The sequence below is a fragment of the Phalaenopsis equestris genome, unplaced genomic scaffold, assembly GCF_001263595.1.
Source record: "Phalaenopsis equestris unplaced genomic scaffold, ASM126359v1 Scaffold000123, whole genome shotgun sequence".
Lineage (NCBI taxonomy): Eukaryota > Viridiplantae > Streptophyta > Magnoliopsida > Asparagales > Orchidaceae > Phalaenopsis > Phalaenopsis equestris.
In genome coordinates this window covers 2,614,509-2,625,107 of record NW_018164565.1, presented here as the reverse complement: position 1 = coordinate 2,625,107, position 10,599 = coordinate 2,614,509, and the positions used below count along the sequence as shown (strand labels likewise).

At 34.5% G+C, this 10,599-nt stretch overlaps 1 protein-coding gene across 1 annotated transcript in view; it reads left to right on the top strand.

Annotated features, from left to right (window-relative positions):
- LOC110021223 (tryptophan--tRNA ligase, chloroplastic/mitochondrial-like) overlaps positions 1 to 8,366 on the top strand; it is a 34,401-nt gene extending 26,035 nt beyond the window's left edge. Inside the window, exons 9-14 of the mRNA XM_020719634.1 lie at positions 2,176 to 2,247; positions 2,412 to 2,524; positions 2,613 to 2,634; positions 2,739 to 2,804; positions 3,077 to 3,133; positions 8,237 to 8,366. Of these exons, the coding sequence (XP_020575293.1) occupies positions 2,176 to 2,247; positions 2,412 to 2,524; positions 2,613 to 2,634; positions 2,739 to 2,804; positions 3,077 to 3,133; positions 8,237 to 8,341 (435 nt within the window). The 3' untranslated portion in view covers positions 8,342 to 8,366. The remainder of the gene's footprint in view (positions 1 to 2,175; positions 2,248 to 2,411; positions 2,525 to 2,612; positions 2,635 to 2,738; positions 2,805 to 3,076; positions 3,134 to 8,236) is intronic.
- Positions 8,367 to 10,599: the final 2,233 nt, after the last annotated feature.

Genomic DNA, 10,599 nt, shown 5'->3' with positions numbered 1-10,599 from the left:
TATCTATATTTATATCACATACATGCCTAATAAAAATAATTACTAGCACATTCATGGAAATTAAAACTATGGGCTTATGGTCGAGTATAAAACATAATATTACATGAAAGTGACTATGATATTAGGTTTGTTTTTGTAAGGCTTTGTTTGGTGTTTTTTGGAAACAAACTCATGCTGAAACATTGAATAAGGCTTGATCATCATCATAAACCTTGTCCTAATTGTTTGAGATTGGCTTTGTAATCTATTTTTTTCTTATAAATTTATTCATTTTGAGCATTGCAGAAAAAAAATATTCTCTGCAATGTCCTTGAGCACTATTCATATTAATTAATTTTACCAATTTTATTCCTAATGCTTTAACAATTATTTATCTACTCATTTATTGAGTCTATTTTGTATCTTTTGTTATGCATGTCTAGACCATTTAAATTTATTTTTAATTTTACTTTTTGCAATAAATGTTAACCCAATCATCTCTTAATATAATCATACCATAATTTATTCTTTATTGGGTTTGCTTTAGCTCAAAAAAATGGTAGTAGAATTGAATCTTGCTAGGAATTTGAGAAATGTGAATCCAAAGACAATATGCATGATTTGAACCCGCGACCTCATGGTGGTAACCTGTACCCTCAATGATTATGTCACGGGTAAGTGCACAATGTTGTTTGGAATACCCATAATATAATAAGTGAGTCCCTATAATTTTGGATGAGTAAATCCTCACTTAGCTCATGTACTTCTTCTTTTATAGTAATGATTATATAGGAATTTCTTTAATATAATCATTACTATGAAAGAAGAACTACATGAGCTTAGTGAGAATTCAATCATCCAAAGTTATAGGTACTCACTTATACTAAGTGGGAATTTACTCACCATAATATTAGGGACTCTCCAAATAAGAGGAACCTCTCACTCTTACCTTTTTGCTCTCATCAAAACCTTTTCATATTTATAATGTAGTATGCGAGCTTATAAATAAAGTCTTAGCCAATTAAATGAGTGGTTTCTGCCTTGTTGGGTGGTTAGTGATCATTGGGAAGAACAATTTATTCCCAATGGATCATCAATTTCATCTTTTTCGAAGAAAATTGGCCTCAAATATGATGTTTGACGAAACACCTTCCCCATTATTGTCAATCAATGCCCATTGGAGTGCTTATCCAAGAAATGGTGAAATCCACTTTGATACCAATTTGATGTAGCCCAAATAAACGAAGTAAATTAAAAGTTGATAGGAATGAGATAACTTTACTATGATAGAAAACTTTTATGATGGGTATGATCATAACTATTCCAGTGCCTTGGATTCTATTAGAACTTTGTAATTCCAGTGCTTTGGATTCTATTAGAACTTCGTAATGGACTGTGCTTTGGCAGGAGTAGTGCTATGATGGGTGATCTATTAAGAATGTCTCGTGTCGAATCCCTTAGAGTAAAAAAAAGAAAGACAAATTATATTAAATAAGTGGGGACTCACTACTTAAAACTATGGGGGTTCTCACTCACTCATAATGAACAAGGATTCGCTCACCTACGAACACTTAAGTTACCAATAGTTATAGTTCATTAGTATTCTTACTTACTCATCTTAATATTCTCATTTATGCTTATGCTTCACTTAATGTCCAAGCATAAATTGGCTCAATCAGGGCCATAATGTAATCAAATTTTCTTTTTTTAATGCTACACTAGGATGGCCAAATGGACAAAACAGTTCTATTTGAATTAATATTTCAATTCATGCTCTTAACTTATTTTGAATCATCAAGCTTCTAAGGGTTCAGAATGGTGTCTTTTAATTATGATCAAGTTCTTCACTTATTGGACATGACTTTGATGGATTTTGAGTGTCAATTGCTAAAAATTAGACATCTTTCTTTTTTAAGATTAGGGAATTTAATTTTAAGGCCAGTTATTGCAAATTGTGCATATTTCACGTTTATTTACTTTTTAAATGTGATGTTCAGTTACTGCAAAAATTACATATTTCACTCAATGCAAGGAATAATTAACTAGAAAGCATACAAGTAAGAAGTTGTAATTTGTTCTGTTCTATTAGTATTTACTTGAACATATAATTTCCTGATGCTTTTATAGGATTTTTTTTCAGCAGCATATGACTGTTCTTCCTAGGTAAGTCTTGAGTATGACACTTTTTTTTTAAAGGGCGATGAAAATGTTGGAGCAGCCCTTCTAACATACCCTGTCTTAATGGCTGCTGATATTCTTCTTTATCAGGTAGAGCTATCCAAGTTTCTCATCTCTGTTCTGTTCATTCTAAATGGGCTTTCATTTGTGTCCTAGCCATTTGAATTCACTCATTTGTCATTTTAAATTAGGTTCTAGTTCGAATTTTTTGTGTTCATTCATTGTCATATGTTGCTGATTTTGTACTGTAACAGTCTGATTTTGTGCCTGTTGGGGAGGATCAGATGCAGCATCTTGAACTAACCCGTGAACTGGCTGAGAAAATGAACCACCTGTATGGAGGACGGAAATGGAAGAAATTGGGAGGGTGGGGTTTTCTTTTTCATTGCCAACTGATAGAAGTTGATATGGTTGCTTGTTTCGACCTTGATCCTGATACTATTCTCTGAATGCAGGAAAGGCGGTGCACTCTTTAAGGCATGTCTCCCTCCTTCAGTTTCTTGGCTTTTACTCAAGAAGATGCAGATCTGCTCATTTCCTTTCTAAATATTTTAATCCTAGTTTCACTGTACGTAATGTAGGTCCCTGAAGCTCTTATTCAGCCAGCAGGTGCTCGTGTTATGTCTCTCACAGATGGTCTTTCAAAGGTAATCAAGGACACTTAGTTTTGGAGGAGACCCTTATATTCTCTTATGAATGCTCTTCCTTCGTCCAAATAGAGCGTCTCTTATTATCTTTTACTAGACTTTAAGGCATAAAATGGCCATGAACGCCATTTTAGTTTTGAATTGCATGTACATATTTTCCTTTATCCTAAATAGCTTAAATGAAAATTATAAAGATTATTTACTCACCCTTGATATAATAAGGTGCTTTTTGAAATTCTTCTCCTATTAATTTAATGATGGTTACCCCATAGATGTCAAAGTCGGCTCCTTCAGATATGTCTCGTATCAATCTTCTGGATCCAAAAGATGTAAGTGAGATATGCTTCAACCTTGTTTATCTTGCTACTGTTTCTATTGAATGTTTGAAACATATCAATAAAACATATTGCTGATAGAATTGCATTTTATAATTATTATCATCTAGGCAAGAACACATACGATCTATTGAATTATCCAAATTGTTACAAGTAGTTAATAAGTTTGAAGGTAGTTTAATTGCCATAAAAATAATAGTCTTCGTAATTCACTTTTTTGTTGCAGTTTTCTGATTTTTTATTTTTATTTTTTGCTTTTCAAAGTTTTTTACTTTATATGGTCGCTGAATTTTTCCTTATTCCCACGGAAAGTGCACATTAGGGAGCAGTTCCCTCTTATTTAAGTGTAGCTTGGTGATCCTTTAAAAAATGAAATGCATTTACCAAGCTTGTCAATCATGGAAAATTTCAACATTTTATTTTGTAAGTTTTGATGTTTATTTTTTATTACACATCTTTGTCATTAGTCGTCTATGGGCTTAAAAATTCTCACCCTGCTCTTTAATATTCAAATGAATTTGGGCAGATTTTCAAAATAGAGATTAGATATTAGATATTAGATAAGATACTAGGAGATTTTGTCTTCTAAGAAGAATTTCATTATAAGGGGAAGCTCTTAATGTTAATTGTCTCTCTTAATCTTGAGAAAGCATGTTCGATTAAGATTAGTCATCAGGATCTATAATGCATTTTTTTAATAATAATAAATTAATTGTGAGACAAGATATGTCCTTGTTTCCTGAGAGCAGATACTGGAAGAGATGATGTGCCAGATCAAGATCTGATAACTCTTTCATGTCATATTTTCTTAGAGTTTGATTTACTTATTCAAAAAAAGTAGTTACTCAATGTTATTAAAGTATCATTGTTAAAATTCATGTGTCATGTCATCTAAGGAAATTTGGCTTGTTTCATGCCATAATGATTGTGGCTCGTATACTTAGTTTTGGGGAGCATCATATTTAGGTGTCGTAATATAATAGTGTCATTGTTATTCGGCTAGTCACCTTATTTGAAGGTGCGTGTCACATCCTCATTGGAGTGAGGTTTTGGAGTGCGATCTTGTGGATATACTTGATCTGACTAACCGAATCATTGAATTTAAAATTGTCATTTCTTAGCAAGTTGGTACAAGGATGTATGCATAACTACTTTGAGCTTCAATAGGTTAATTATTGTTTTGTCATTTAAACAATCTTCCCTTCTACTATGCTTTTCCTTAAATACATATCATCATTACAAAAGATCCCGTGATGATTTATCTTGGAATTTAGGGTATTTTTATGATAGGATGATTCTTTCTTATTATGATATTATGGTAAAGGAACCCATCTTGGGAGTGACTTCAAATATTTAGTTTTATGATTAGGAGCTTGAACATGACAATAAATCATTTCAATTATGATATTTTTATAATTAAACCCATCATTAGGCTAGATATGTCCTCCCTACCTTTAGCTTTGCTGAAGGAGTTCTAGCTATTATTTCTTTTTCCGGTGACTAAAAGTAATCAAAGATGCCACAAATAAGGAATAATGTCCGTCCAGCCTAAGGTTTGGTTATGGAAGGTTTACAATGGGAGATTTGTTGTCTCCAACAAAGGATAATTGTTGAACAACGAAAATTGAAAGAACACTAGGTGGATCAAGAGAACAAAATTCTTGAGGACGAAGATGAAACCACATTTCATCAAGAATCCTCAAGTTTTGATGGGTTTGGTGATCCAGTGTCTGAATCATTGTGGATACTTGTATATGATTAGCAGTGTATGGTGAGAAATGTGTTGGAGTTCTTAGAGTGAAAAGTTCATGTGACGGCGTTTGGCAGCATGATCTGGTGGAGTTTATTATGAAAAAATTCAAATTAGAAGGGTTATTTCTATCACTTGTGAAATGTATGCTTCTTTAACCTCTAGGCAGTTCGAATTATCGTCAAATGATCGGTTTGATAATGACAATTCCTATTCTTTTAACCATAGAGTTCTTATTGGTTCGAATAAACTAAGTGAGGATGCTATGCTTGATTTGATTTCATTTGATACTAGCGGCATACCTGATTTAATTCCCACCAAACATGAAGAAAAGAAGCAAGTATACTACCTACCAAAATTGCAGATAATATTCAAATTGGAATGTTGGATGCGCCCGTAACTGAATCTATTGGTGTTTGGCATCTAGTTAGTGTCCCCAAAGGGGCAAAGCCTTCTCTCCATCTTTGCAGCGTAATTGGACAAATGAAGAAAACTTGGATTTTCATGGGCAAAAGCAGCCTCTTTAGGAACTTGATATGATTGTCCTACTTGGTCAACGATATTCTTCTCTTGATTATAAGTATGTTTGATATTGATGGCTCCTATTTTTCGCTTGCATTAGAGGAGCATCAAATGCGAGGATTCTCTTGTGATCCTTTCACTTATTCTTGGACAATAATGTTTGATAAGATTCTAGTTCTCATTTAAATTATTCGGGAAGGATTTCTAGGTTTTCATGTTCCTGAGCACTCTGTAGGGAAGAGTGATGCTGATGGTGACATGGTTTAACTGTTGCAAATTCATATTATTTTATATTGGGATCGTTAGAAGGGACTTGAAGTCACAATGCTTGTGCTATACCATACACATGCTATTATGTTATCTGAATCAAATGAAAGTCTTAACTTTGTTGTTAGTAATTATGAGAGATTTTTTTCTTTCTATTGCAAAAGGCCTTCTTGGTTCATTTCAGCTTAAGAGAAATCCTTTAGTAGATTTCTTGGGGAAGCTCCATTTTTGCCAAGCCCTGCATTGAGATTGTTGGAGGATGTTCGTTTTTCAAGTATTTATGATCACCTTAAGAAGATATTCTAATAGTGATCGAAGCACTCTGAGTTTTGGCCCTTTATGGAGTTTAATTTTGAACGGTCCATCTAATCGTCTAGTTTGCTTGAAGATTGCTTTGAAGTGTGTTGTTTATGCTAAAGAGGAAGTTAGAACATAAGCTATTGGTGGTAAATAAGCTCTATATTGTCCAACATGCCTAATAAATTATTGAGAGCTTTGCTAGAAAATTGTTGTTATCTGTTGTCAATCATCAAGTTCCAGAGGTGGAGTCTCAATGTGTGAGTTTTAGTCGGTAGAAAACTGGAAATTCTGAAGTCAGGGCTTCTAAAGTGAAATCACGAGGGACGCCCCTGCTTATTCATAGTATGCTGTATTGATGTCCTCATCCTCAAGCTCTCTGTAGAAAACATCATTGTTTTTTGCTTTCTATTCAAAGAAATCAAGTCTCTTCAAACTCATTTTTAATATTTACGGAAGAGTTCCAAAGGCTGTCAAGCAGGCTATTCATCGGCATGTTCCCATGCTTTTGAGAAATGTCCGAGTATCATCAAATGAGCTAAAAATTAATTTTCAATCCACATGAAGGATGTGAAAAATTTATTATTCTAGTGTTGCAAGTTATCAGTGAAGAATCAACAACTGATGCTAATATAATTACTGCTGTTAAGCATTTGTATGAGACTAGAATGAAGGATGCTGCGAGTTTGATCCCAGTACTTTCTTCTCTTTCAAAAGATGAGGTTTTACCAATATTTCCAAGGCTTTGATCTTCCAATTGAGAAATTCCAAGCTGCATTAGCTTGCATTCTTCAGGTTATACAGGTATAGCATTAATCTTTGTTGAGTTATTGAATGCAATTCATGACATCAATCCTGATAAGGATTGAGTTGCTCTAAAAAAGATAATGGAGGCTTGGATCATTGATCTTGACCTACTATGGGATTAGAGCAATTCCATTACTTTCAATGTCTCAGAGTTGGCTGCTCGTTACGAATCAGATCTAAGATTGCTCAATATGAGGGAATCTTGCCAATCCCGGGAGAATGACACTGGAATTAGAGTTTTATTTCACTTTATATGTCTTGGTTTATGTGTGTTTAGTTTGTTATTTGTGTTTCTATGTTTAAAGTGGCATACTTTAGGATGTCTTGTAATTAGGAGAGTCTAGCATTTGTAAATAGGGGCTATTTTTTGTGTTGCTTGGAGGGGGAGTTTTTGATTTGTTGTAATAATCTTTCCTATATTCTTCTGGGTTAAGAACTATATTCACTATATTGGAGTGGCCCATGTGGTGATCAACCATTTTTCTTTTAGTTAATGCATTCTTTCTCTTCCTCGGGCTGTCCAGGAAAACTCCTTTTCTGGAATTTTTGAAACTGCAGATTTTAATATTGCCTTGTTACAATATGATTATCCATATCTAATGAATAACATGATCATTTAATTAATTTGCACTAGGATTCGTGCTAACTCATAAATTATCGATACTGGAATCCAATAAGCGGTCATATACACATATTACAATACAGGGATATTTATATATATTTCACAAAATTTTTATATATTTAACATCAAAATTTTCATACTCACTGTCCTTGAAAATTGGCTTAAATTTATAGCATATGTTTTTAAATAATAAAAAAACTGAATGAACATTTTAAAAATATTAAAAAATAGCTTTGAATTGTAAAATACAAATTTATAAACTCAAGAAAATCAGAAACTATATAATAAAAAATTTGGAGACAAAATTATATATATTTTATTTTTTTAAATAATTATTATTTTTTTATTTTTTTAAATAATTTTTTTATTTTTATTATTATTGCCAACCAAATTTCCTTTTTTTTTTTAAAAAGCTGTGTAACTCTCTTCCCTCTCTCCTCTGTTCTCCGCATTAATAAAAAACTTGTTTGCTCAAGACTAGACTAGTTTCTGAACAAAAATAGAAAATCTCTATTGTGATGTACTGAGAAAATTGTTTTGTTTAGATGTTTCATCTCCCAACAAATTATTTGAGCTTAATTTATGATAACCATTTCTAATCCTACGAGCTATATAATAAAATTTACTTGACCGGGGCTGAGGCATGTTCCCCCCTAGTCTTTAATCCGCCCATGTGTTCATTACATACAAACACACTCACTCACGTTGAAAATACATGTGCTGGCATTCACAATTTTTTTACTCCTGTACAAATCATGCCACCATGTCAGAATTTGAACAATACAATAGTATTTATTTAAATTGGTTGTTAATGAATGCTATATGAATTTAGGTCATTGCCAACAAGATCAAGCGTTGCAAAACTGACTCGCCTCCAGGGTTTGTAATATATATCTACTGCAATTGTTTCTCCTTTTCTATATTATATTTTGCATGATATTTTGAAGATCATGCGTGTTATTTTCTGCCTCTTTCCACTGCACATATGTGAAAATACAGTTCATATTATTTATTTAATTTCATGTTAAAATTTCTGTACTAAATTATTTATACGCATGTGATGCTCTTATATTCAGTAGGCAGTTTCTGAAATTAGTTTGGTTCCAAGGAATTTTGTAATACTACTTAGTTGAAATATTTAACTATAGATATTCTAGAGCGTGCCTAAACTTTATTTATCTTTTGAACTTGTAACCAAGCCCGCATATTTATTTTGTCTTTGTACTTGGTCTAGCTGATATATGTAAACTAGACCAACAAGTAGAATATATATATATATATATTATGAAAAGCCCAAGGGCTGATTTTATTGAAATAGAAAAGGATACATAAAAGTTGTATGATAAGAGCCCAAAAGAGACACCCTACCATACGATACAAGTACAGTAATACCCCTGTATGATAAGAGCCCAAAAGAGGCACCCTACCATCCGATACAAGTACAGTAATATCCCAACAAGAGATACAAATAGACTCAATAAAATGTAAACAAATTTAAAACATGCAGAAAATGAGTAGCTAGGGACGAGCTAGTTTAGTCCTACATCTTCCTCTAGTTTTAGGAGTGAAACCATATAACAAACTTTGAAGAGTCGTGCCATTACTAGGAGTCACCAAAGTATCATCCATTAAGTTTCCAAGTTGGTGTGAGTCCTCAGCCTTCTTCTTTCTCCAAGAAGTTAAACATGTCATTCTTCATCTGAAGGCTGATTCATGTGATCCTCGATCTGATTTGATGTTAGGACCACAGTAGGTGGAAAGGCAGTCGTTGCCATCGCGATAGGTTCCAGTGTATGTGACGTGTGAATTGTTACCTCTGCACCTAATGCTTCCTGAATAGGAGCTGCGGGATTATCCTGATTTTTCAGTTCGAAAATTATCCGTTGTAGGATGGTCATGAGAAGGGATCTCAGGTGCAGACACCAACTCCTGTCTTGTGGTGATTCCCTTCTCAGGTTGATTGTTATAAGAGTTGCTGGGAGCGCGTTCAGACACATGAGGTGCATTAATAGTGTGTTCGTGCTTTTGACTATTGATTCTCAACTGTGGGTGCAATCTGAAACATTTTTCCTGCGGGTGTCTAAACATCTTGCAGTGCTTGCAGTAGTATGGTTTTTGTTCCATAATGATTTTTTGTTTTTGCCAATAACCATTGTGAGCAGATCCAAGTCAGACTTCTTTTACATATGGTAGTGTAATATCTCGTTCAATCAAAATCCTTGCAATAGAGGGCCTTGAGAAATGAACTCTAGGTATGTTTACCTACAAAGGTTTTCCAAAGATAATCCCAATTGCATATAAGATAGGTAGGTCAAAAAAAATGAAGTTTGAGTTCAGGTAATGAGAACCAGATAGGTGTAATTGGGGGTTCTTGACTGGGATCAAAATTGGGGTCCATTTGATCAATTTCATATGTTTGCCCTCAATTATCATGAATTTCTTTGAGAAAATCCTCGTGTAATCATCTTCTGTGCTCAGTTGTATCGTAACATGCCTTCCGTTGAAATGACCCACCTGTCAATCCCCAACCAGTTTGAAATCTTAAAAAATTTTCTTAATAATCTCCATCTTAGGGCAACCTAATTGGAACTTTCTAACTAGTGTAAATTTATATTTTCCTGCACGAGTTGAAATTTCAGCGTCAGAGAAGAATATTGCTGGTTTGCCCGTCTTTTTCTCTACTTTTTTGATGAAATTGCAATATTCATGTCCTGCAACAGAATCATAGTACATCTGCGGGAATATTGGACTATTTGCAAGGTGGAAAGAGGAGTTGCGTTTGTGAACCACTGTAGAATAGAAGAGTTTGGCGGAGTTATCACCAGTGAGGGCGGCAGCGTGGGAAAGCCCTGAGGCCATTATCGTGCTTCAAAACTGCAGGAGTGTCGAACGGCTCTGTCGCAGACGGCAGAGGCAAAGCCGAGCAGACCGGGAGGCCCTGTCGCAGAGGAGACGCAACAAAATCGATCGGCTATGTACCAGACGAGACGCAGCAGAGCGGCTCTGTTGCAAACGAGAGAAGCTGTCGAGCAGCTCTGTAGCAGACGAGACGCAGTAGAGCTCTGTCGTAGATGAAGATGACCGCAGCTCTGCCGCCAGACGAGACGCGAACGCAAAAGCGAGACGTCGCGAATGAAAGCAGACGATGACGCAAGTAAATCACTAGGGTTCGCCATGGGGCGGAACCCTAGCAGA